Source organism: Dysidea avara, chromosome 10, assembly GCF_963678975.1.
Source record: "Dysidea avara chromosome 10, odDysAvar1.4, whole genome shotgun sequence".
Taxonomy (NCBI): Eukaryota; Metazoa; Porifera; class Demospongiae; order Dictyoceratida; family Dysideidae; genus Dysidea; species Dysidea avara.
The window spans coordinates 8,206,395-8,231,953 of NC_089281.1; the positions used below are offsets into that span (position 1 = coordinate 8,206,395).

At 39.1% G+C, this 25,559-nt stretch overlaps 6 protein-coding genes across 9 annotated transcripts in view; 4 read left to right on the plus strand and 2 right to left on the minus strand.

Moving 5' to 3' along the window:
• On the plus strand, positions 1-2,734 carry LOC136236503 (leucine-rich repeat-containing protein 57-like). Of its 3 annotated transcripts, none has more exons than XM_066026663.1 (5): positions 1-184; positions 627-765; positions 1,444-1,506; positions 1,636-2,090; positions 2,642-2,734. In XM_066026663.1, the coding sequence occupies exons 1-5, from the start codon at positions 53-55 to the stop codon at positions 2,681-2,683; spliced, it is 831 nt and encodes a 276-aa protein (XP_065882735.1). In that variant the 5' UTR covers positions 1-52; the 3' UTR covers positions 2,684-2,734. The 3 variants fall into 3 exon arrangements, with proteins under 3 accessions (XP_065882735.1, XP_065882736.1, XP_065882737.1); XM_066026665.1 differs by lacking the exon at positions 1-184 and adding an exon at positions 257-440 and having other exon boundaries at positions 539-765; XM_066026664.1 differs by lacking the exon at positions 1,444-1,506.
• On the plus strand, positions 2,716-8,275 carry LOC136236499 (DNA-directed RNA polymerase III subunit RPC4-like). The gene is made up of 11 exons (XM_066026658.1): positions 2,716-2,856; positions 2,908-3,011; positions 3,085-3,149; positions 3,738-3,777; positions 3,825-3,927; positions 5,648-5,705; positions 5,756-5,780; positions 7,435-7,576; positions 7,625-7,725; positions 7,770-7,963; positions 8,019-8,275. The coding sequence occupies exons 1-11, from the start codon at positions 2,835-2,837 to the stop codon at positions 8,203-8,205; spliced, it is 1,041 nt and encodes a 346-aa protein (XP_065882730.1). The 5' UTR covers positions 2,716-2,834; the 3' UTR covers positions 8,206-8,275.
• Positions 8,202-10,656, minus strand: LOC136236497 (dentin sialophosphoprotein-like). 2 transcript variants are annotated; one of them, XM_066026656.1, is made up of 7 exons: positions 10,496-10,656; positions 9,330-10,349; positions 9,151-9,268; positions 9,053-9,089; positions 8,743-8,994; positions 8,629-8,686; positions 8,202-8,419 (listed from the first exon to the last, which is right to left on the minus strand). In XM_066026656.1, the coding sequence occupies exons 1-7, from the start codon at positions 10,529-10,531 to the stop codon at positions 8,285-8,287; spliced, it is 1,656 nt and encodes a 551-aa protein (XP_065882728.1). In that variant the 5' UTR covers positions 10,532-10,656; the 3' UTR covers positions 8,202-8,284. The 2 variants fall into 2 exon arrangements, with proteins under 2 accessions (XP_065882728.1, XP_065882729.1); XM_066026657.1 differs by having other exon boundaries at positions 9,330-10,419; positions 10,496-10,602.
• On the plus strand, positions 10,624-15,133 carry LOC136236501 (palmitoyl-protein thioesterase 1-like). The gene is made up of 9 exons (XM_066026661.1): positions 10,624-10,783; positions 10,876-10,985; positions 11,040-11,167; positions 11,221-11,379; positions 11,449-11,463; positions 11,512-11,602; positions 11,822-11,920; positions 13,850-13,921; positions 13,972-15,133. The coding sequence occupies exons 1-9, from the start codon at positions 10,696-10,698 to the stop codon at positions 14,104-14,106; spliced, it is 897 nt and encodes a 298-aa protein (XP_065882733.1). The 5' UTR covers positions 10,624-10,695; the 3' UTR covers positions 14,107-15,133.
• On the minus strand, positions 13,532-24,046 carry LOC136236496 (uncharacterized). Its single transcript, XM_066026654.1, has 10 exons — positions 23,798-24,046; positions 23,010-23,753; positions 22,844-22,957; positions 22,523-22,703; positions 22,266-22,381; positions 21,223-21,462; positions 16,971-17,173; positions 16,729-16,924; positions 15,444-15,722; positions 13,532-15,394 (listed from the first exon to the last, which is right to left on the minus strand). Exons 1-10 carry the CDS (start codon positions 23,957-23,959, stop codon positions 14,243-14,245), a joined length of 3,387 nt encoding a protein of 1,128 aa, XP_065882726.1. The 5' UTR covers positions 23,960-24,046; the 3' UTR covers positions 13,532-14,242.
• LOC136236500 (galactose mutarotase-like) overlaps positions 24,022-25,559 on the plus strand; it is a 14,431-nt gene continuing 12,893 nt past the window's right edge. The window contains exons 1-3 of the mRNA XM_066026659.1: positions 24,022-24,165; positions 24,221-24,267; positions 24,314-24,468. Of these exons, the coding sequence (XP_065882731.1) occupies positions 24,071-24,165; positions 24,221-24,267; positions 24,314-24,468 (297 nt within the window). The 5' untranslated portion in view covers positions 24,022-24,070. The remainder of the gene's footprint in view (positions 24,166-24,220; positions 24,268-24,313; positions 24,469-25,559) is intronic.

The following is a 25,559-nucleotide window of genomic DNA, read 5'->3' on the forward strand; positions in this document are numbered from 1 at the left end:
AATCAATAGAAAAACTCGAGAAAAAACAATTCAATTGTAAAAGCTTATCAGAATGGGAAATTCCAGTTCGGGCTCTAGCAATACAGCAAGGGGAGGAAGCAGCAGTAATACAACACGCCAACAACATGTATCGCAAGCCCAAAGAACGGGCGTGTTATCTCTGAAAGGATTAAATCTCAGAAAGGTTGGTTGTATCATAGATAATAGACACCCCATACGGTGTCTATTATCTATGGTTGTATATAGACTTTAAATTGCAGAGTAGCAGCTCCTACTTTAATAGCGGCCCGTAGCGGCCACTTCTTTATAATAGTGACCGCATTAGGTAGTCTTGTGCCCAGAGCGCTACTTAATTCCCTTTTGTATTTGGGTGGGGGGAAAAGAATTTTTCCCCACCCAGACACAAGCGGTGGTCTGGGCTCGACACTTAACTTATAAAGGTAGGCAGTAAGCACATCATTAATAAGATTATAGACACGTGTGTGTCTATAATCGATAAGACCAGCTCACAGTATTGAAACTCAAGTTGGTTCCATAGGTGGCCCTACCAGCTAAGATTTCACTGTACATAGACACTAGAACACCCAATATCTGTTGTTATCTCATATGGTGGTCACAATTGACAGTGGCCAGAAAATGATATTGCACAAGTCCAGGCAATGTTGAGGTCGCTTGACCTGTCAAAGAACAAGTTACCAGATATTCCATCCTCTGTTGGTCAACTAGCAGCTGTCAAGACGATAAATCTCAGTGAAAATACAATTGGTTAGTAAGTTACTTATAGCAACAATAAGGATAGTACACTATGCTTAGCTATATACACATTGTATTGTACAGTACAGCAGTAACAGTGCTAATGTATAGTAGAATGTCTGCGCTTCCCATTGAAAAGGCAGAAACCAGCTTCACAGTACTTTATGGTACCATTTGGCCTTGGCAGCATTGTGCAATTAAACTCAAGTGTGTGCCTGCCTCCCGTAATGAAAAATTATTTAATGGAATTTTCACTGATGCCTTCAGACAGGCACAACTCAATAATGGCTAATGCTACAGGCATGGTTATTTTCTGCTAGACACTTCTTCAGCCTGACAGTTGTCTTTTGGCATACCACAGTATGTACAATGCACACACCATGCACTTTATTAATGTTTTATTAATATTTTACAGCACGTTAGTACTGAAAGCCATTGGCAAGTCCTGCCTTACGTTGCGTCTCAGTTCTTTTTACTTGCAATACCGAGGTGTTGACTCACAGTAACAGGTTTGGCTTTGTGGATTGTCATCACTATAGACACCCCCCATAATTTTTGCAACACATCTCCAGTAGTTTATTTAAGCAGATTGATTCTAGGCTATAGCTTCATTTATTGTTGACATAACAAAGATGAAAACTAACGAAACATCTACAATGCTTTATTGTAATTGTGTGCATTTTGTCGTAGAATTGTATCCTCATTCGTCTGACAACATACCTCTCAGTACTAATGATGAATTGTGTTTAAAAAGTTAACAAACAAGTGTGAAGTGCCATGTGCTTGAGCAACTTGTCCATCACGTATTGTTTCTGTTTTGTGTTGTCATTTATTTTGATACTGGAACTCTCTCTATAATGGTCATTCATCTTATATTTTTAGGGGAGATTCCAGATGAAATTGCTCAGTGTTCACGACTGGATAACTTCAACATTTCAAATAACTGTTTAACCTTATTGAACCCGTCAATGGCAGCTTTAAAGCACCTTCGTAATCTTAATGCGTCACACAACCAACTGACATCTTTCCCCTCATTTGTCTGTGATATAGCCACGTTAGACTACCTAGACTTGTCACACAACATGATTGATTTGTTACCCAGCTCTCTGGAAACACTGAAAGTCGTGGAAATTAACTTGAACAACAACAAAGTCCCACAGTTGCCTGCCTCCATTGCACAGTGCCCTCGACTGAAGGTGTTAAGAGTGGAGCAAAATGAGCTCATTCTAAGTGGCATACCTGATGTGTTACTGATGGATAGCAAGATATCATTACTTGCTGCTGAGGGTAATAATTTCTCGATGAGAGATTTGGAGGAAATGCCTGGATATGACAAGGTGAAGTTTGGGTGGTATCGTTACTTTTGTGTGGAGGTATATCAGTCCTTTATTGCTTAAATCTTTCAGTTAATGAAATGTATATCCTGTGCTTAAGACAAATTGTGGTGTCAAATTCCCCACTACTGGGGCAAAATCGGCTGTCAAATTCCCACTATGTCCCCACCCCCCTAGTAGGGGATTTGACACCTCAAGATTGACTAAGCGCATATTTCATGCATGTGACTAGTAATAAACCTGGTATACACCTGTAGCTAGTAAAATTATAGTGAGTGCGATTTTATTGTTTAGAAATGCAACTACCAAAAATCTGTCAGTGAATTGGACAAATGTCAATTGCCCCAGGGGTGGGGACAAGAAGCAATGTCAAATCCCCACTTGGGGTGTGGGGACGCCTGGGGGTGGGGGTGGGGCATGAAATTGACAAGTGCATTATTATTAATGCTTTACAATACAAGTTGAATACATATTTTTGCATGTGTAGCAGATAGAGTTGACTTAGTTTGCTGTTATTGTTTTGATGTATAATTGTTACCTTTTTCTATTTGTAGTATTTGGAGAGGTTTTCAGCAGTAAGAAGAAAGTTGGATTAAATGCATTTATTTTTATTTGTAAATATTAATAAGAATTATAAATAAAACGAATTACGAGATTGAAACGTAATGTGATCGTTTAAAGAACCGAACTGAAGTTGTAATTTAACGTTTAGCGTGTAAAGAAAAGTGATGGGTGGTTTAGAACAATATGGAATCCACGAATTGTAAAAGTAAGTTGTTGTAGTCGTGTTCTACTATTTCATCACGTGATATTCAAACAGTGACTGGTGAACTACGGCGGCCAACCGTCAAAAAGGAGCACGTGAGTGAACGTCTTCCATCATTTCGTGGGAAGAGAGATTTGACCCTGGGCGGGGTAGCCAAGGTGAGTGGGCGGGGCTGAATGTATTTGCACACATTGTTTTTATGATCTTACAATATCATCTTCACCACTTCAGAAAACCTACAGTCCAGTTATACCAGTAAGAAAAGCAAAAGCTGAGTCTTCACCAGCCACACCAAGGTAAGCACACAAGTTGGTGAGTACAGACTTACTTCAATACACAAATGTTTACATGAAAGCTTTGAAGTCTGTACTGTTCATAAAGTGCTGTCCATTGGAGCCACTTTAAAATGGACTGACACATGAAAAAAATGATGGGGAATTAGCACCCTTTTAAGCAATGCAGGCAGACAGATTTTATCTTTTTATTACCTCGACTCAAAATGCTATATTCTTAGGATGCTCTAGTTAAAAAACCACTCGTACAAAAAAAAATCCTTGATGCAGAAAAAGGACATTGCAGGTGGTAATAGTTAAGTTTATGTGGCCAAACGTTAATTTTTATCTTATTTGAAATTTTGCATTTTGGCAACACTATGAAGTACATTGTAGTTACTGGGTGAAAGTGCATGCATGATGTATCACAATAAGTTGCAGATAGAGAAACATCTTTCTTAGTAACAGACACTTCTGGGATACCATTACTGTGTGATTGCTATAATAGAGGTTTTCTACCTTTTGTCCTTATTACAATGTAGGGGTACTTAAGAGGTTCTTCTGTGTGTCTTGTACACCACTCAAATATGCAATGTCCTTTTTATATTTTAGTGTAAAAGATGAAGCAAAGCTGCACAAAAAGAAGAAGAAAGTAATCCAGTTTTTAACTAAGAGAAATGTTGAATTGCACATATTTAGGAGGATCGTACACCAAGGCGACCCAAAAAGCCTCGCGGTGCTAATGTAGTAGCATCGGCATCAGTGTTCTCTATGGGACCAGCGGAACAGTTGATGAAGTCTGGTAAGATACAAAGGACACACGTACACACTCATACACACATGTGCACACACATTTGTCTTTACTGCCTGTCCACCAGTTCCCTCCACGAGGCTACCTGCCTAGCCAGGGGATGCTTAGTAACCAATTTACCAGCCCTTTTATACAGGCCAGGTGAGTGGACCTCTAGGAGGGTGGACAAGCATCAATCTGGTCCAAATCTTGCAAAAAAAGAATGCTTGAGTGTCTTAAAAGTAGAGCTGAAACAAATACCACAAATACTAGAGTACTCGCTAAGGATTTTGTATTGTGTTACTCGAATAGTAAAATTAGTAGTCAAGTTCTCATTAAGATCACATGACCAAAAACCAGACATCATGAAATGGCACCACAAATTCTGTTTGATTGGTGTAATTTAATTAGAGCTTTGCGATTATTTAGATATAGTGTAAGTCGCCAATTATCGGCACTTGCAAACCATAGAGACTACAGGGTATATGGAGGCTACCAAGTTCCACAATGGGCTGTTATATCCTCTAAAACATTTCTTAGAAATTGTTTTCATTCGGTGATTATTGTTGTTAAAGTGCTATACAAGCCATTCTGGTTAAGCATGGAATTGCATAAAAATAATTTTATATTGGAAACCAGTATGCTTTTACGTCTAACCTGAATATCTCTTAAATGGCTGGCCTCATCTTTGTAAAACTCTGTGAAACGGAGTTGTCCCAAGGACTGCACCTCCCATAAAAATTTCACAAAGAACCAACGAGCCATCATGGAGTTACATACAAAATCGCACATTGTGCCAATAATTGGTCAATCACGGAAGTGCAGTTGCCGATAATAGGTACCCCATGCCAATAATTGGCACACGATAGGCATTGCGATTTTCCTCATAACAAGATGTATTTAGTACGCTAAGAGACGAAGGGATTACTCTGTTAAATGGTTCAAACTGGAAGTTCATACGCCATTGAATTAAGGAATTACAATTGTGTGACGAAATGGTGCCGATGATTGGCGACTTGCGCTATCTAATTATCGAAATATTGTAAGACTTATCGAGATAAAGATGACTAGATATTAGTAAATTTCTGTAAAATTAGTTGTATATATACTATAGAATATCTGATGATGTATATAGGCACCTTTAACTCTCCCACCATTTGGGCTCAGTGCTAAAACTAACATTTGTCACACTTCAAATTGTAATTTGCTTACTTTACTAGTTACATTATTGGCAATTAATTATCTGGATAATCGAGAAAGAAAATATTGAGACAGGCCTAAATTTGTTATTGCACACTTCTAAATTTAATGCACATTGCTTGTCAGCAATGTCAGTATATTAATACAGTGTGAAAGTTCCCATGTAAAACATGTCACACGATTATGACTAAAAGTAGCTAGTATTCATGGATCATGAGTATTCGTTTGTAACTCTAGAGAGTATTAGAATACTAAAATCCATAATTGTTACATTCCAGCCCTGAGGGAATTTGTTAATCCTTTGCTACACTGTCAGGGACAGGGGTACAATTGGTGTGTTACCATGTGGACATGCAAGTTTGTGGACATGCATGCGCATGTGGCTGTGTGCACGCACACACACACACACACACACACACATACACACACACACACGCACGCACGCACACATTCACACACACAAACACACACTGTCATTGTCACTGTGTGTAGCATGTGGGTGGGTGTGCATTATTCATTGTTACTACTGTAGGGAGGAATGCTTCTTATAGCTCACGTGGTGGTATGAAGTCCAGCAGTAGCAAGGCTGGGTAAGATCAATTGTGCCTTAGTTTATTGGTACTACTGTTTGTGTTATTAGGGCATCCAATTTTGTTAAGCATGAGGTGAGTGTAATGATATTGTAGAATTCTTGGCATGTGGTTATTACCAGTACAAGTTATGTCTATTGTTGGGTACCATATGTTTAAGGTTGCTTGTGAAAATAACAAACACAATCGTATGTGTATCTCACGTGAGGATTTGTATTGAATCCTGGTAATCATTTGCTTATTTTTGCCTATCATTTGATTATCATATAGTACACTTTCATTATCAAGTTTTGCTGGTGAGCTACTAACCCTTGCTAGTTCAAGATATTTGTATCAACGGTTATGTACATATTTGATCATATAATTTTTACAAAACAGACATGCACACACACACATTCATATTTTACAAATACATAGCAATGGCATGGCGTATGACCTAGCATGTGTGTTGTGTGTGTAGTACAGTGATTCGTTTGTTCATACCCTGTACTGCACAACTTGTGTCACGTTTTAAAGTAACTCATCAAGTTTGAGTAAACTTGTTGAGTCAAGCATGAGTTTTTGTGTAGCCTTGGGTTATCATTTCACACTGTCTGTTGTTCGTGGACAGTCAGTCTGGCTGTGCAAGAAAAGTTTCAAGTGTTGATTTACCTACTGAAATAAATAAGTATTATTTGTGGCCCCATCTATCTTGTTGTCTGTAACTGATATGGTGTTTGTATGTTACATGCTACAGGCACACCCATGATGCTTACACACTCATGAATTTATTTTCTCAACATTGTTGCTATTATTCTGGCATTCAGTTAATACAAATCTTAAGACAAAAACATGGATAAATAAAAGGACATGGATAAGTTGTAAGCAAGCAATTTATTGGTGTCAAAAGAGTGTTTAAATTTAAAGCCTGTACATTATCTTCAAATCCATGAAAATAATTTCCATGATTTAAAAAAAAAATTCTGCTTAATAGCTGCAGCTTGTAATAGCCTCCCTCCAGCTAGCAGCTGCATTGCAACCCTGAACTATTGTCATTAGAGCCACCTTTAGATAAGAGCCGTGGTGTGTATTTGAATATGTGATAGGGCACAGAAACCATGGTAAGTTGTTTTAATAAGTCAGTTGTTGTCTTGAAATAGCATTTTTATGAGGACCCAAGTTGTGTGAATGGTTAAAATGAGATCAGTCATTCAATAATCCATATAAACACTGCAGGCTACTGCTACATAACATGTAGTCAACCTTGGATAATAGCCGTCTTTCCTTAGTAGCTGCAACAGTGTCAATTACCTTGGTACTTCACAATACTTGTGGTGTTAGTAAGTCCAACTGCCCCTATTTAATTTTAAGTGACTTCGCTTTAAAGTAATTGATTACGACATGTTACGTGGTTGTACTGTGTACTTTGTATTGGTTCAAAAGTTTGGTGTAAACATCTTGATTGTTTATATGTTGGTTTTGTGGTCTGTAGATGTAATCACCTGTTATTCTTAGCATCATGTCATACTACTGATTATTGCTGTGTGTTTGGGAATTGCTCTCTCTCCCACACATGCATGAATGTGTGCACGCACACGCACACACACACACACACACACACACACACACACACACACACACACACACACACACACACACACACACACACACACACACACACACAAATGGGTTCCACTGGATGTGTGTGTGTTTTATTAGGAATTTTGTTGTGTGTGGTTCTCGTTTACAGCCAATGGATACAGTACCATTTGTAGATGATGAGGAGGAGGGGCTAGATGGATCATGTGACTTCTCTTACTCTCAATACCCACCCATCCAGCTCCCCCTAGACCCTACCCAGCACACTAAACAATCTCAGCGTCCACTAAAAGGTTAATATATTTAGCAATTGCTGTGCTTAATGATGTGTATGTACACAGGTAAACAGCCATTAAAGGTAGCAACAACTGACAGCAAGCTTGATTGTAAAGTTGAGCCTTCCACTGCTCCCCCAAGTGTAGCTGAGTTGTTTACTAATCCAGTAAGTACAACATATAGTAATACTAATCATACTGTATTTCTCAGGGAGATAAGGCTCACATGTTGTTTGTTCAGTTACCTGATTGCCTCCCAATTGCTGGGGCAACACAAGAACAACCAATGGAAATTGATCAGCCATCTAATACTAAGTCTCCCCTTACACCAGGAGCATGTGAACTGTCACAGTTACCAACAGGTTATTTAGGAAAGATTCAAGTGCACAAGAGTGGACGTGTCAAGTGAGAAAATTTTTCCTATATGTAGCTGTTAAGGGTCACGACATCTTTTGTGTAGGTTAATATTAGGCAATAATTCTTTGAATGTTACTATGGGAACACCGTGTGACTTTCAACAAGATCTTGTTTCAATTCATCACGAAGATGACACTGACACTAATCCCCACATGGTGACCTTAGGGCAATTATCACACCGTTTAGTATGTGTACCTGACCTTGATGAATTATTGACTAACACAAGTTAACCAAGAAATTTTATTATAATAATGTGTAATGAATTCTTAATTGTAAATTAAAATGCAAAATTCAAGTGTACATTGCTTATTATAGCTTCACAGCTTCATCAAGTATGCGTTGCCGAGGTCCCATCGGTATACCAAGTTGAATTAGCTGTTCTTCAGTAATGTATGGTAGTTCTACTAAACCAATTTTCTCCCTTTCAAAGTAGCTCAAATATTGCTGTAGAATGTAACAGTCACACAAGTTAAACAAAAGCAATGAGTGAAATACTATTATTTATTGCATAATATGGCTGCCTAGAAATACAGACTCTATTGGCTGCCTAATTTGATAAAGCAGTAGTTAAAAACCACAGCAGAACAATTTAAAGTTTTACAATAAACAAATTGAATTTACAGGGGATAATGTGGTAATAAATGCAGGCTTACCTCATAGCCAAGCTTCTTTAAAAATAGTTGAAGTAGAGGTGGAGATTCACCAAAAAATCTAACACAGAAATGAAAAATGATTAATATCAAGTATCAGTGAAATTCTTAACCTACTTTTGTAACTTAGTGACCTTTTGTTTAGCCACCATTCCTGTTGAAAAGGCCTTCATTAGTTTACGACTGCCATTACATGATGCGACCTCCACTGGTGGAGAGGTTTGTAAAGGAGATTGGATTGGTGAGACACGAAGTGGAGATTTTTGGAACTCCTGATCCAAGGAGACTATTTCATTTTTCAGTGTAGCACAGTGTTCTACCAGTGCAACCATTTTTTCTTCAACAGATTCCACGCGCATGTTGGCTTGTCTGCACAAAAACATGAACATTGCAAACTTGAAAATTTGTTGTCAATTGTTCAACTTACCTAACCACATTTTGTAACTTGTAGTGATCGATTTTTCCTGAACAAAAAGGAAACGTTAATATGATTAAATGCTTATTAACGTGCGTGGGATTGCTCACTTTCATGCTGCAACTTTTTTATAATTCTCTTCTGTTTGAAATTTCTGAGACGCAATTGCTGTCTCTCTAGTTGAAAAGACTTCATCATTTTTGCTTGCTTTGTCAGTACTTCCTGCAGCTATGTACAAAAAAGACAGAGGTAACCCTAGAAGTTTAACTAAACAGTAAACTATACATACTTGTAGCTTCACCAACTCCAGCTCATTATTAGTATCTTTTGAAACTTCTTCTAGTTCAGATTTTGCATCATCGCTGCTATCATTTGGTGACACATCTTGAAATCTTGTTGAAGGTAACACAGTAGCTCCTTGATCAGACAGTGAGTCGTGGTCAGATGACAATTTTAAGTTTGACTCCAGTGAAGCTGACGATTCATTCACATGAACATTAGATGGTGATTCTGGTTCTAATAACACAGGTAATTCCTTTTCTTTTGGTGGCCTGTTTTCTGCTGACAATTCATTCTCTATATTGTCACTTAGCACTGAATCATTTGATGGTGACATATGCACAGTGAATTGTTTGGAAGGATTACTAATGCAAACGTCGTCATCAGAATCACTGTCAGATTTATTGCTGCTGGACAAGCTGGGATACATTGCTGAACTAGATTTCTTCTGATGATCTACACTGGCCGCACTGTCAGATTTAGTGTCGGACTCTGCAATACTTATTATCTCAACATCTGTGGCTGATCCATCTGCCTGCATTTCTTCCAAGAGCTCTGCTGCCTTATTGTGTACATAAAAATCTTCCTCTTCTTCGTCTTCAACAGTGTGCTCTGAGTCAGTAGAGTGGTGTGAAGAGATGTCTAGTGCTGCAGCTAATTCCACTCCTAGTGGCTGTACATGCTCTTTCAATGTGAACTCAAATTGACTGTCCTCCAACTCAATAGCAGATAAATGACCTGTGCTGGTGCTACTTCTACTACTGCTACTACCTGCACTCCACGCACGCGAGGATGCGTCGTCTTCCGTGTCATCCAGAAGTTTGGCTAACCGTACTTCTAAGTTGCTTTGCACTGAAATGGTGTCGGCGTCTTCGACGTCCGAGTACTCGTGGTTGTTAAGGATTCGCTCAAGCTTTCGCGACAGTGAGTCGGAATAGTGTCCATTCGTCGCCCCGCTCTGATCTGCCGGCGGGGAAAAATCCTTCAAGTGATCATCCATCGGTAGCCATTGCCCATCCTGATTTAGCTTCTGAGGTGTGATCAAACATAGAAAGTTAAAATAGTTGTGAGCCTTGTTGTTTTACAACTATGACAAGCATCTGCGTATAGGTATTTACGATTTTACTTGCTAATAGCAGCAAAAGCTTCTTGTTCGAATGCACACTGGTAGCTTACCGTGTAATCATCCTTTTGTGTAGCTAGAGCACTCATGTTTGCCGCAATACAATACAATATCACCTTCTAAATCCAACACCGATCAATGAAAATAAACCAGAAACTAATCTCGCTTATAGTATTTACGAAAAGGGGGCGTGTCTGGTTCCCTGTGGTCACGTGCAATTTTTTAGTTATTCAGTCACGTGTCTTGAGTCAGCATGAAGGTCGCTTTACTTACGCTACTGGCCGCTTATTTTATATCTTGCTCTGCTTCCCCAGTACCACTGGTGATTTGGCATGGAATGGGTAAGTTATTTGTGCTCAAAAAGTAATATCGTTGATCGTATATGAAACTACATACAAGTACATCTGTACATGATAAATATTATATCAAAAAGGCGACACCTGCTGTAACCCTATCAGTATGGGGTCCATAAAGAAGATGGTTGAAGAGCACGTGAGCGGAATCTATGTGAAGTCATTACGTATTGGTAACAACTTTGTTGAGGTAAGCACTACCAGTTACTATGACAAACGTATGATATAATTAATGCCTAATAAGGATTTTATGAACAGCTACTTTAAGAATGTCAACAAGCAGATAACTGAAGTGTGCAAGATGATTGGAGAGGATGAAAAACTCAGTAATGGATTTAATGCCATTGGATTTTCTCAAGGCGGGCAATTCCTGTTAGTAAAACACCATGCCTTTATGTCTTGTACTTTACCATGATATTTTCTAGTCGAGCTTTAGTTCAACGTTGTTCTAATGTGACAATGTTCAATTTAATCTCAGTTGGTGGGCAACATCAGGGAGTTTATGGCTTCCCAAGATGTCTTGGCGATAATGAAACTGTCTGCAACGTTGTCAGAGATATGTTAAACTTGGGAGCATATGTACCGTAAGTGCCATAAAATTAAAGTCATGTAATTTTTAATCTTCCTATTGTGTATGCTCCTGGATGAAACAGAGAAGTACAATATGAGTAAGTTTATAATAAATTTTTGTAGCTGTGAAGTACATGATGTCCCAGGCTTGTTCAAGCGGAGTTCTGGCATGATCCACTAAATGAGGCTGAGTATCGTAAGAAGTGTATCTTCCTTCCAGACATCAACCAAGAAAATGTAAGCTGATATTGAACATACTTCATATCATATTCGTACAGGATATTGTCAAGGAGACGCGTCTGTTTGATAAACTAACACTACTGTCGTTGGTGTCAGTATACTTATGACACCTCCTAACAGTGTCATTGTGACTCCTTGTAGGGTTGGTAGTACCTTCACTGGTGTAATTTCACTCTAGTTTCACTATTTAGTGTGACAGTGTGGTGTTGTTTGTAGACCCAGAATGAGGCGTACAAGGAGAACCTGATGAAGTTGCATAATTTTGTGATGGTAAAGTTCACTGAGGACACCATGGTACAACCTCGGGAGAGTGAGGTAAGATTATGTGTGTTTATACTCATACCGCTACTGCATGTGCCCACACATGCACACAGATACACACGTGTGTGCGTAAATACATATACGCTTTGAAGTCAAAAAAAGTTTTTGGCTCCTGATAAATGGTACTACATATAATTTATAAACATCCAGCTGTTGTCTGTGGATGTTGTGTAGATCCAGTGACCTAATTCATGGCCATATCAAGTCCCTCACTGTTTATCACATGATCAGTATACCATGAGACTAAAACCACATTTTATACCAGAGTGAAGCTTAAATAGTTCAAATGGGCTATAAAACTATCCCTGCAATATCAATTATCCTTGCTTGCACAGACCGGCATTAGCTTATTCATTGTTTTTCCATATACATAGTTGATTTAGTATAGCAGTGAGGTCCTTAAGCATATTCATTTTGTATAACTATTCAGGGTGTAATGAATGCTAATTGAAAACATGTTTGGTGGTTGCCTTTGTCCAGCTTTGCAGTGGTTTCTCAGACATGTTCCATTCATTAGCTCATTCTGTATTGTCAAATCCTATGTAACTTTTTTAGGTGACCCGATTGGTTTACTTTAGCTTGTCTGGTATGTAATAGTGCAGGTGTCCCAGTGTAACTTGAGAACTTTTTGGCTAATATTTTCATAATGTGATCAGTTACTTACTCATTTCGGATAACTTTGATTTTTAAATGGATTGCTTTCTTGAGAGTTTGAAGTACTAGTTCAGCCTGAAAGCTTTATGGGAGTATAATCCTCTCCCTGCACTGCACTAATGAGTATTTGTGTGTATACAAAAATTACATACTTATTGTGCATGTAAATGATGTTTGTGTGTGGCTATTATCTGCATCAACCAAGCTTGTCCAGTAAACTACATGGTAAACAGGTCTACGGAACCCATGATAATGATAAAACTAGTGAATGATTTTCTTGTGTCTAAAAGTAGTTAGTGTGTAAACAGGCTGCATAGGAGTGATATGGTTACATTGTTGATATCATACTAATATCCCATTGTCCTTTGAAGTCTGTTTCTTAGTGAACCAACTTGTAAATATTGTTGAACAAAAATGTGCTATGGCAGAGAGTATATACCACATCAACCAGATTTTTTTTATAAAACACCAGTGCTTTTTACCAAGAGTTCATAATATTTGTATGGGAAATATTATGAACTCTTGTTTTTACTTGGCACATTATGTGTCTATTTGAGAAGTGTCCCTGGTCAGATTAGGGGTCTGAAATGTGTGTGCACTTTTGCAATATAAATTGATGGAACCGTCAAAGAATGGAGGTCCCATCTGAGTATACTTTTTAATATAATAATATCTAACAGACCTAAGCTGCTGAGGCATAGAAAATTTTTGTAAACAAAAGCTTTTTGCTAATAGGCACATTTCAAGCATCAGTTACTATAGCAGTGGATAAACCACAAGTGATGTTTTGAACAGTATCTTACTGGCCAATAGAATTACCACCACTGCACTCAATACCTGATGTTTACAGCCTGGAACTTGCACTGTTTGCACAAACCTGAGACTAAGGGAATTTACAAAGTGTAATATATTAATTTAGAGCAGCCAGCTAACAGTTACTATTGTTGTGACTGAGGAACTATGATATATCATTTTTTAAGTGAGATTACACTTTACAAAAAAGTTGAGCCAAGTGAAATACCAGTACACACACATATGCTGCCAACTACTTTAATGTTTACAAACTAGGTTTTAGTAAAACCAACATTTTTGTGATTTAGGTTATCAGAGAATGGTAAAATTTACATAGGAAAAATTTTATGAGAATGGTGGCTCTGTTGATGGCCACAATAGAAAACCATTGTGGGGCCAACTTAGTGTAGGCCTGTCCTGCTAGTTAACCTGTTTAACCATTGAGGCTCAACCCTTGTATGTCTTGTGTCTTATTAGTGGTTTGGCTTCTACCTATCTGGACAAGCTAAGAAGACCTTCACACTTCAAGAGAGTGACTTATATGAAAAGGTACTGAAGTGGTATATACGATAGTGTGGTGTGTTCATATTGGTGTTTAGGATTTACTGGGTCTGCAAGCAATGGATAAGCAGAACAAGCTTCATTTCCTGTCTTCTCCGACTGATCATCTTCGTTTCACAAAGGAATGGTTTATTGATAACTTGATGCCATTTATTAATGGCACTCATCCTTAACTTCCCTTGGCTAACTGGAAGGGACATTTATAATAGTGGTATTTATACCTGTGTGTGTGTGTGTGTGTGTGTGTGTGTGTGTGTGCTTGTCAATCAGTTTCTAGGTTGGTAACTAGTAAGTGATCGGGTTGTGTTGTTAAATCCAGCATTTGAATTTGAAGAATGCTTGTAGCTCGGAGTCATTCACATCACGATTGTTCACCCCAGCATAAACACTTCTCAATAGCTTGGTTTGAAACTTGCTTTCTAGCTTTGCCACATGTTTCTCCAGTGCACTCAGCCCTAGCACTTTTCCCATGGCTACCATGTACTTCAGCAATCGTGAATCATCATACGACTCTGCCTTCATTAATAACTGAACAATTTCTCCATATAGGTAAGCATCATCGAAAGTAAGTTCAGCAGAGAAAGGAAACTTACAGTACACATCTACTGCAGCCATTGGATCACTCTTGGCTAGCATCTCACCCAGTTCAATATAAGCATCATGTACATGAGGGGCCATAGTAATCACTTCCTTGTACAAAGTACTAGCTTCTTCTGTTGACTTCTGTTTGACTAGTACTCTAGCTAGACCTAACCGAGGTTGATAGCTAGGCTCATTTAGAGGAGCTGGCTTTGAGTCTGTACTGGCAGCTCCTTTTCCCTCTCCTTTGTCTTTTGATGCCGTTGTTTCTTTTTCAGGCACTTTTTGTTGGGCTTCTTTGGCAGGTGAAGTTGGTTGCTTGCTGCTGATATTACTTTTGCTTCCAGCTTTTAGTTCACCTAGTGTAGCCACTCCTTTGCTTCCTGCAGCTGCTGCTGTTGGCTTGGAAGGAGCCTTATTGGCTAAAGCTTTAGTTACTGGGTTATTGGCTGTACGACTAGTCTTTGGATTAGACACAGCAGTTGTCTTTCCCCTACCAGCTGCAGCTGGTTGTGTTTTTGATCTCGTTGGGGACACGACCTTGCTAGCTGCTGCTGTTGACTTACTAGTTGTTTTGCTAGTACTAGACGGTTGAGTAGGTCCAGCCTTAGAAGTTGTCTGTTTATCTGTAGCAGTTTGTTTTGTGTCTTTAGTAATAGCTGGTTTATCTGCCTGATACCATGACTGTTGGGATAGCTGTTCAGGGACTCCAGCAGCTTGGCTTGGCTTCCCCTCCAGCGAAATGCTACCCCTGAAACTGAGTTCAGCATTCTTTATATCTGAAGCGTCTTCAGTGACGTCGTATTCTTCCAGCTGTGTGTTACCAAGGTGACACAAAGCCACACTACTCCATGGCTCAAGTTTGACACCCAAGTGGCACACCTGTATGTACTGATAGTAGACAGGCAAACTCTAAACATTGCCCGCTTACTTTCATTTTTAATTTTCTTAACTCGTTATTCTTTTCCAGCCCACAGTTTGCCAGTAGTCCACTTAACTGTTGACATAGTCTTATAGCATCTGCCTTGTCTTTGGTGGTCTCTAATTGGAGGGTCCTTGCTTCTAACAGTGACCATAGCAACCCCTGGTAAGTGCGACCATGATGAGGAAAGCCTGCAGCTGGAAATAGTCTGGCAGCTAATCTTAAACAAGATTTAGTGTTCAGCCAATTCCCTCCACCAAGTTTAGCCAACAGTAAAAATCCTTTAGCCTATGAAATAGAAACGGATATGAGTATGTGATAAATCTGACTAAAATACTTTAGTTAATGATGCATATTATTTAATGTATCCCACAGGCCACCAATGTTAAAACACAGTGGTGACTTGGATATGTTTCCCATTTCAGTGTGTCTATTGGCTAATTGTGTCTAGTCCTACATACTATGATTGGTTTGATCACTGGCCAATGTATATAATTGTACACTAACGTCACCTACAAATACTATGCTGACCACTATAGGAAGTCCTTGAGATAACATAATAGAAACATACAATTCTGATATCCTACACAATACATCAGATTCTAAGTATTTGTACCATCACAGTTCAACCATATTTAGAAAGAGATTCATACTTCTTGAAGCTTTGTGAGGGGTGTATCCATAGGCTACTGGACTCACATAAAAGTTTGCTCAAACACTTCAACCACTAAAAGTGATTAATTGTACTACCATTAGTTTGTATACCACACACTCAGGGTTCTCAATGTCCTGTCTTGCATGTTTTACTGTAGTCTAGTTTTAGTAGTATGAGGTCATTTTGAATTCTTGGGCACACTGAATGCAAATGTGAGCAGCCTTACCTGCCTATTAGATATGTTTCTCTTAAACACTACACACTTGTTGCAATTTACAAGCATTATAATAGAGTCTGCAAAATAATACGCAGGGGCTAGGTGGTGGTGCTACATTACTTTAATATAACTGTATGGTGTAAAACTGACTGAAATGTGTGCTATTTTTTTACAAAAGAAGCTAAGGCTAGAGAAAGATGCATTAATGGTGCACAGTGCTTGTACTATTGTGGCAAATTATTTTTTTCTATTTTGAACTACACTCAGTGTAGTGTGGTTTTTGATAAAGTGCAACTTTTATGTCTCATGTTGATTTCTGTAGTCTGGCTAAAGAAGAAGGGAAAAGTCCAGTGTATGGATACACCCCTTTGTAAGGGCCTTTGATAATTGAGTATTAGTGGGTTGTGTTGATAATGGCTCACAATGATGAGGTTTGATGGCTGCCAGAATGATCTTGATAGCAGGTCAGAATTGACATAACTGATACATCCCTCTGCTTCAGTCTCAGCTATGTTGCTCATGTGATCTAAGAATGCCCTCAAGCCATCTTCCAGTAGCTTCTTGCAGTGAGGGGGTGGGGCTGTTTGCTGTGCTGCCATGGAAACACCAAGACAAAGTCTGCAACACAAAAATATTCTATTAGAACGCACAGTGGTTTATTTACCTGGTTTCCATGTGCAGTGGCTTGAAGCTTAAAGCAGTTTTAAGATGATTCAGTGCAGTTACATGGTCCCCTCTTAGTAACAAGGCTCGACCCATGTTATAACTGGAGCTATGAATAGCTCCTAGTTGGACGGCATCGGAATATTTCTTGAATGATTTTCCAATTGAACTTTCAGTATTTAGGCTGTACGTGCCCTGGGATTGCTGAAAGACAGAAACATGAGAATTTTAAATGAACAGAAACAATACAATGACCTTGAGGCATTAATGAACACAAAGGCAACAACAGGTGGATACAACCTTAGGAGTGAATTAGATTATTGATTAAAAGGAGATATTATATGTAAATGTATTGTTGGCTTCTTTGAAGTTGAAGAAGCGGCTTATTGTTTTACTGTTTGAGGCTTCTTGTGCCACTCATCCATAACCACACTGACATAGTGTAGTTATATTCCAGTTACCCAGGATGAAAACACTGGTGATATGTATTAATATCTGTTGGTCTTGGTATTTACATTTTACCCACCAAACCTAATGGGCAGTGACCAGATAGGCACACCTGACTGCAAGAGTGGTCATGCATCTCAAGTTCTATACAATAAATACATTGTCAGAGTGTAGACTGTCATGTCGCCTACTAACATACGAACAGACAGACAGACACACCCAACACATACAGCGCCTTTACATCAGCTTGGACACCTTTGACCTAAGTACATTTTATGAGTTGTCTTCAGGACTGGTACAGGGCTGATGGTATGGGTATTTAAAGTCCCACATGAACTTCAAACCATTACGTGAGACATTAATAGTTGGTCTACAGCAATACACACATACACTTGCTATGCTTAACTCATGTAGGTCTTTACTACTACGATAGGACTTGTGAGGCTTGACTCTCTTGGCTTCAGTTTCCACCACACTACACACTTCAGATAATGATACAAAGGATTTGAGGTTGAAGCAGCAGATGTACACTAAATAACTACAGCTACTATATACACATGGTGTCACCTGACACATGACCCAACCACCTCTGACTGATTATAAGGGTATCATGAGGTGAACAATTTAGAATGTTGCTATTGGCAACTGCAGCTTTCATTAAACTGAAACCATTAGAATTATTAAACACACCCAGATCTCAACACTTACTTGTTAGACCTCAGTCAACATCTACTAGTAGTAAATTGTCAATTTCATTAATAGGTGCTACATGGTTGGGCAAACATGTGTAACCAGTCTCTATATAGCCTCTGGGTTCATTTTATCCAATTAATACAGCATATAATATATTAGATGTACTAATTAGAGGGAGTTGCAGAGGGCTTGTTTCTACGTCTTGTGTCACTAGCAGGTGTGAAGGTACAACTAGCTGTGGTCTAAATAAGTTAGATTTAGAAGCATAGGGTTCTATGGAATTTAGAAACCCTTAGGCCCTGTAGTAACATCTGGGCGAAGTGAACCTTCAGGTTACTAAATACATAGGACCAAGCTATTATAATTATAGCCTCTGGGTTCAGCATTGCTTATTCAATTAATATAGCATTTTTTTACTATTAAATAATATTACAGTACATCCTGGGGAACATTCTTACCTACAGAGTGGCACGTACACTATAGTCATCAGGGATGTGAAAAACAGGATTCTCCAAAACTTTCATGACTTGTAATTTTTCAGTCCTTTAAAAACTATTTTCAGTAGTTTTAAGTTACAGATTGTAGATATTCCATAATACGACCTACTTTGTGCCTACATGCACAATTTTGCACATCTTAGGAATTACATCAACCCAAAAGATGTGAAGGAACTACATAGTTTTAGTAAAGATACACGTGACTATGTAAGTAATACATTTTATTCTCTAAAAACAGTTTTGCACCTACAATCAGATTGACTAACTATTGTATGTATCTGAGACAAAAAAGCAGCAGATGGTAAATGTACACCTATATAACATACTGCTAACCCTTTACACTGCTTGCTATTTGACAAGTTTGGCAGTGCCTGCTGTATAAAGGACTGGTCACAACCGCATATTAGACTTGTGTTTACTGCAACATCAATCAAATCACAGCATTCATGATATTTTGTAAGTGGCAAGTGGCACACCAAAGATACTATCGTCTGGAGGGTATAGTATCTACGGCAACTATGCATGGCTGGTGCCAACTGGGAACTCCCAAACAAGTTTCTCCTGTTAGTCACATCATTGATAATTTTCTCACCGCCAAAGCAAACAGGGATCGCACCTCTGACAGTACCTTCAAGATAAAAGTGAGGCTCAAAGCCATGTCACCATGCTAGTCCAATACAGGGTTGCGAACAATCTGTTTACAGTGAGTGCTGTCAAACTTGTGAGCAGCATATGTGACTGTCTCTGGGAAAACCAGTCTTATCGCCCATTTAAAAGTATCGAGAAATGTCGGTTTTAAATATTCAGTGTGCTGTAGCTGGCCAATGGTGGTAGCTACGCATACCAATTTTCACACGTTTTGCAACAATTTCTTACCTTTCTGATCATCCACTGAAGAAGTAGTCAACAGCTAAGTTTCCCACCATTTTAGATAGTTTTTTAAACCGAGGTTGTCTGTATCAGGCGAGCTCCAGAAGGGTGGGAGGCGGGGACCCTGGAAGGCGGGCAAGATTGTGTTCAAAAATTGAAAAGAAACGTGTTGGGAAGAATTAGGCCAAGTTATAGGCCATTCAGGGCTCAGAACTGGCTAAAATGAAAGGAAATTTACAGCACAGGTCATTGTCCAACACCACGGAGCTGTACAGCCACACACAGCCATCTCCTGGTTGGCCAGGGCTCCATCAAGACCCCAGACCACTCGTACGGCTCACCACTGTGCTCTAAAAAAGCAGCCAGCAAAAGCAGACCACTTTACTCTGGTCGACTGTGGCAGTGAAACTTGATAGTGCATTCATTAAGCTTTGTGTTTGTGCGAAAAAAATCAAACTTCCTGTCTTGGGCGATAAGAACGGTTTTTGTAGATCCAGTCACATATATAAAAGGGTCAGCAGATCCAGACTATGACATGTTTCCTACATTACTGTTACCAAGAGTACATAATATAAAGGGAGGCCCCTCCCTTGCTGTTACTGCTGAAATGTATATCAGGTAAGATTATAGCAGCAACATTATTACAAACACACACATTTAGGGGCGGATCCAGGTGCTGGCAAGAGGAGGGGTGAAAACAAGTTCAGATCCACACCATTAAAAAGGGGAAGCCATGCACTCTGAGTAGCTAGTATATAGCTAGCTACAATCTGCTACGGTTGTTGCATACACATAGCAGCAGTAAATAATCACCTCTCAGTAGTGTTCACTGTTGAATCTTACCATTTAGGCCATTGTAGAAGGCTGTGAAGTCTTAAAGCTGTTACAAAAACTATCACTGGATTAAACTGTTAAACAGCTACCAAACGATAATTACTTCTAGAGGTGCTTACGACATTGGTTCTATATATAGCTGCTGTATAAGGGATGGGAAAGCTGCACTCTCTACCGTACGCAAGGAAATTTTGACGTAAGAAAAATTTGACGAATTCAGACTTCAGCAGATTTGACGAATAAAATGTTGACGAAAATCAAGAAATTGTAGGCAATACCTGTACTTTTAAGGGCACTTATAAACATTTGACGAATTTAAATTTGATGAATTAAACCGATTCGTCAAATTTTTTTGACATCAAAATTTCCTTGCGTACGGTATCTTGTAAAATTATTTTCAAAAATTGAAACCCCTCACATTAGTTTACTGACACCCTCTGGACTTTCAGAATAATACTTTTCATTTCTTCGTAGCATTTCCCAACCACTTCTACCGAGGATAAACATCAAGAAATCATTTTTATCATTGCCAGATGTTTAGTTAGCCTACACACTACTCACACACACACACATCCAGCAGGATGTATAGAGTATAATGTCAACATATCATATGACAACACTTAAGTATAGAGGAGACATATTATGATATAGTCATCAATTAATTCCAGACAGCAAACCTGTCATCTGATTTATTATATCTGATAAATTAATGTGCATAAGTCAAGTTTCTCCAATTGTAAGGACAATGCCTGAGCTTTTCTATACCACTAGCAACCCATAGTATTTGCTAGGACCTTCTATTCTACTAAGATGGTGGGATATTTAATGCTCAAGAAAGGAATGATACTATCAGTATGTTTGTAAACTATTAGGATTGGAACAAAAAAGAATACAGTTATTGAAATTACATACCTGTAGTGCACGTTTACTCTTCCAAGCATACAATGCCTGTACATGATCAGCCTTGGCGGACTGGCCTGTATCCTTCAACATGTGGTACTCTTGTTCTACAGCTCGGAGCTGCAGTGCAAGGTTTGCTCCTGGAGCCACGCCCCTCAGTTTGCAGATGGCCAGGAACTCCTCATCCTTGGAATCCTCACTTGCAGCATCAGCTACTTCATCATCGTCATCATCACCTGATGCCTCTGGTTGCTATGGAGATAGTGAAACCTAGTGAGGTGGTCTTATTAATGAGGGGTCATGAAGTACACCTTAGCTGTGTTAGGGACCTGCTTGACATCATTGAGATGGTCTTAAAGAAGTATCCAGTGAAATTTTGTTTTTATAATGAAGCCTATAGTATGCTGTCTGGGTTCATGGATTATATTTTTGGCCTAGTTTTCAGTAGGTATCCAGACTTGTTGGTTGATCACCTGAGTTAGCTAATTGATTTTGTACAGCAAGCATCAACCACTTGTATATAGCACATAAAGTGAACCACAATATTAATAAATGCAAAAAGGAATTCTGTTATGCAATATGTTTGATGGCATCAGTCCAAGTTGGACATCATAGCTTTCATAGGCAGTTTTAGACCTAGGGTACCCAGTGTACATGCTATACAATCAGTATACAGAGTAGTACGTAGTATATCTAAAAGCCATAGGCCTTGACAACGGTCGGTCACTAATTTACAGTTTGACCGTGGCTTGTTGTATATACATTTTAATCAGTAGTAGTGGTAGTGATGAAGGAATTGACATTTTCAGGGGTATAGCCAAGTTTTGGCATTGCATAAATGAAAAATTGTTTGAATTTATCTATTGGAGTAATTGGTTGTTCTATTAGAGTATATTTTAGCAGTACAAAGTAAAAAACCTCTAAATGATACTAAGGGAAGCAATACATGTGTACACTATTCACAAACCTACCTGATATGTTGCACATACATATATTATTTCTTATTGTTGAGGTGTGTGTACTTATCTACAGTTTCTGTATACAGATTGGCTTACATCTTTCTTAATTTCGTAAAGATCTTCTAAGTAGAACATCTCCTCAAGGATGGATGCTAATGAGACGTGTGATTGTGGGTCTCTTGGACGTAGCTTGATGGCAGTAGCATAGCATGCTAGAGGAAGGGAAAGGTAGTCACACATCACTAAACACACATACTACACAACACATATACAAGCAAAGCCTTCGCTGCAGTATACACTGCCGTGCCTACTCCACTGCTCCATGTATACACACTATGTACATATAGACTAACAAGCAGCAGATGAGATCATCTCCAGCAATTTGTGTTTATTCTCAGAAAGGAGGGTGGGGCTGGTACTAACAGACATCAGCTTGCAATACTGCCCCTCCCAATCTGCAGCTTGCTTCACCAGCCCATCATATTGGTGGGCTCCTTCAAGCTGCATCCTCTTCTCCCATGGCAGCACCTCAACCTGCAACAATGTGAAATCCCTATTTTTCAATGGATAGCAGTTTATACACATGTCATACAAATGTATGATACACATGTGAGATCCATTTTAGACTTACGTGAAATCAAACCTGTGCACTTACACTGTAGCTAATTACTCACCTTAGCTGTACTAGTAGTTGTATGAGAATGTTTTGCTGAGCAAATCAGTTGAGTGTGAAAATCAGCATCACAAGTGAGCAACTTGCAACTACAATCAGAACAAGCTTTAGTTGGCTAGAAATATAGTAATCGTTAAAATATACTACTTTCAATAATTTAAATTTACCTCTTCTTTCTGTGCTGCAAGCCGATTGGATCTAACACTGCTACCCATGTGAGCCAAAGGTGCTTCAACCACACCACCTGGCAACTGACACTGTGCCATTTCATTAGATAATTTTTTAACCAAATCTTCATCAAATCGCATCCAATCACCTTCCAGAGGCTTCCCACTGACAGGGTCTTGTTTGTTAGTCCTTGTTAACTCTTGTAAACAGACCTGGCAATAGACAGAATCACGTAGCTTCCCTCCAACTTGAATCTTATAAGGACAATGTGGCACATTGGAGCAAATAGCACACCATGATGCAACTGAGTGTTCAAGCATTTCAATGGCATACACAATCGGCTGTTTGATAACTGTGATGGAATAGTCTTGAGTTGTAGTGCCACTTGCTGATGTTACTGTAAGAGTAATGTTTGTCTGTGAGTGTTGTAGATTTATTGCAGTTATTGGCTGGTCCCCAAACAAAGTCGCTTTCATATTTTTATCTTCAATCTTTGGCTTTAACGAGATGCTATCAATGGAACAAGGTAAGTAACAAGTGTAACGTGCAGTTGCAGCACTGAAGGGCGGGGCTAACACACCCGCGGATAGATCAAGCCCACTAAGGGTAGCATCGTTTGGGGAAAACCTCTTCAATGAAATTGTGTAGTATTTGTTAGTGCGCCCATCTTCCGCCGTCACTTCAATAGTTACTTCCACTAATTCACCTTCGGATAATTTTATTACCTTTCCGCCATCTCCACCCTAAGCGCAAGAAATTAAACAATTTTAGGCGAAATTGCACACACCTTTATACAATAAGAGGCTCCAGAGTCGCTTGTCAGAGCGGTGAGCTTCACTTCTGCAACGTTGCTGCCTACAGTGACCGAATATGAAGTCACGTTTGGGTTAAATTTGGGCGAAAGTTTTCCTGGCGCCACGATTAGTTTGGCGAGATCTGCATTATCCATTCTTGCTGCTTCCACTTACCAACATCACTATGACAGCAACCTTACACAATGCTTTAAATAAATTGGTGCACCTAGGAGTTTGCGCGTGCGCATTTGAAAGGCAACCTGACAATGGACAAAATCTACACGTTAAAGAACAAAGCGGGACTGGAACTAACCTGCAGCTCGTGGGGAGCTACCATAAGGAATCTCAAGGTTCCTGTAAAGTAAACAACTAGCCTAAATGTTCGAATTGTTTGTCATTTCGGGGAATTCCCATAGAGATGGAACATCCAGGGACGTCGTGCTAGGCTATAAAGATCCTGAAGGTATCTCGCGTTTTTAGACGTTAGTTTGTAAAGTTAATACTTACAGCTTATCGAGGCAACCAGTTTTATTTTGGATGTGCTGTGGGACGTGTAGCCAATCGTATTGCAGCTGGCAAGTTCTCGTTGGGTGGGGCTGAGTACACTCTGCAGATCAACAATGGACCTAACCACTTACATGGTGGAGTGAAGGGATTTGATAAGGTATCCAGTTAGTAAATAGAAGACAGGCATTGTGGGATCCCACAGCACTAGCATGTCATAGTGTGGGAATCTTGAAAACTATATTACCCCTTTGTTGTGGGGCTCATTATATAAAGACCCACAACAAAGGGGTAAAACTATAAAGACCCACAATAAAGACCCACAATAAAGACCCAAAACTATATTACCCCTTTGTTATGTGGCATAGCAGACCCGTGTGCATAGCACGAGGGTCTGGTGATGCCACATTAAGCACTTAATTAATGCTAATGGAAGAAATACTCAAAACACTCGTAAGCACATTAACACTTTTCTGGTTACGATAATATGATGGTGACACTTGAATGGTGACAGACTCCTACATTTATGGTGGATGTAGAGTTGAACTCATGAGAGAGGAGGCTGCTGTGTACCATTGCCTAGGCCATGCAAAGTTAATTATATGTTTCTGGTCCTACCAATTCCCCAAAATTGACCAGGTGACCAGATTTTTTTTTTTTTTTTTTGCAACTTTTTGATGTGGTACACTACATTTGATATAGCAGTACATGGAATTAAAGGGAGAAACAAAGTTATTGTATAAAGTTTAGGGCATCTTTATAAGAAAAGTGTGTTTACTAGACATGAAAACCTTTCAACAGATATAGAATATTATTAAATTATTGTATGGTAGGGTCCGCAACACGAAAATTTGATATCCTCCAATCAACTACCTAACTATTGTCATGTGTTAGGCTAAGTGTAACTTAAATAACACCAGCGTGGCAGCCAAGTTTGTCACTATCTTGTGGTAGAAAACGATACAATGTCTTAAAATCACGTGATTTTTCGTTGCAGCAGTTTGTAGGGTCCTTCATATGCTACGATATTTACTCTCAACATTGTTCAAGTAGTCTATCATCAACTCAAAGTATTGGTAGTTTGATTTTATTGGTCAGTTTCTGTTGGCAGCGCGATCTGTGTGCTTTTTGACGACAAACTAAATGTTTCTTCCTCTGGAGCACAGAAGTAGTCAAACCACCGATACTTTGAGTTGATGATAGACTACTTGAACAATGTTGAGAGTGAATATTGTAGCATACGAAAAACCC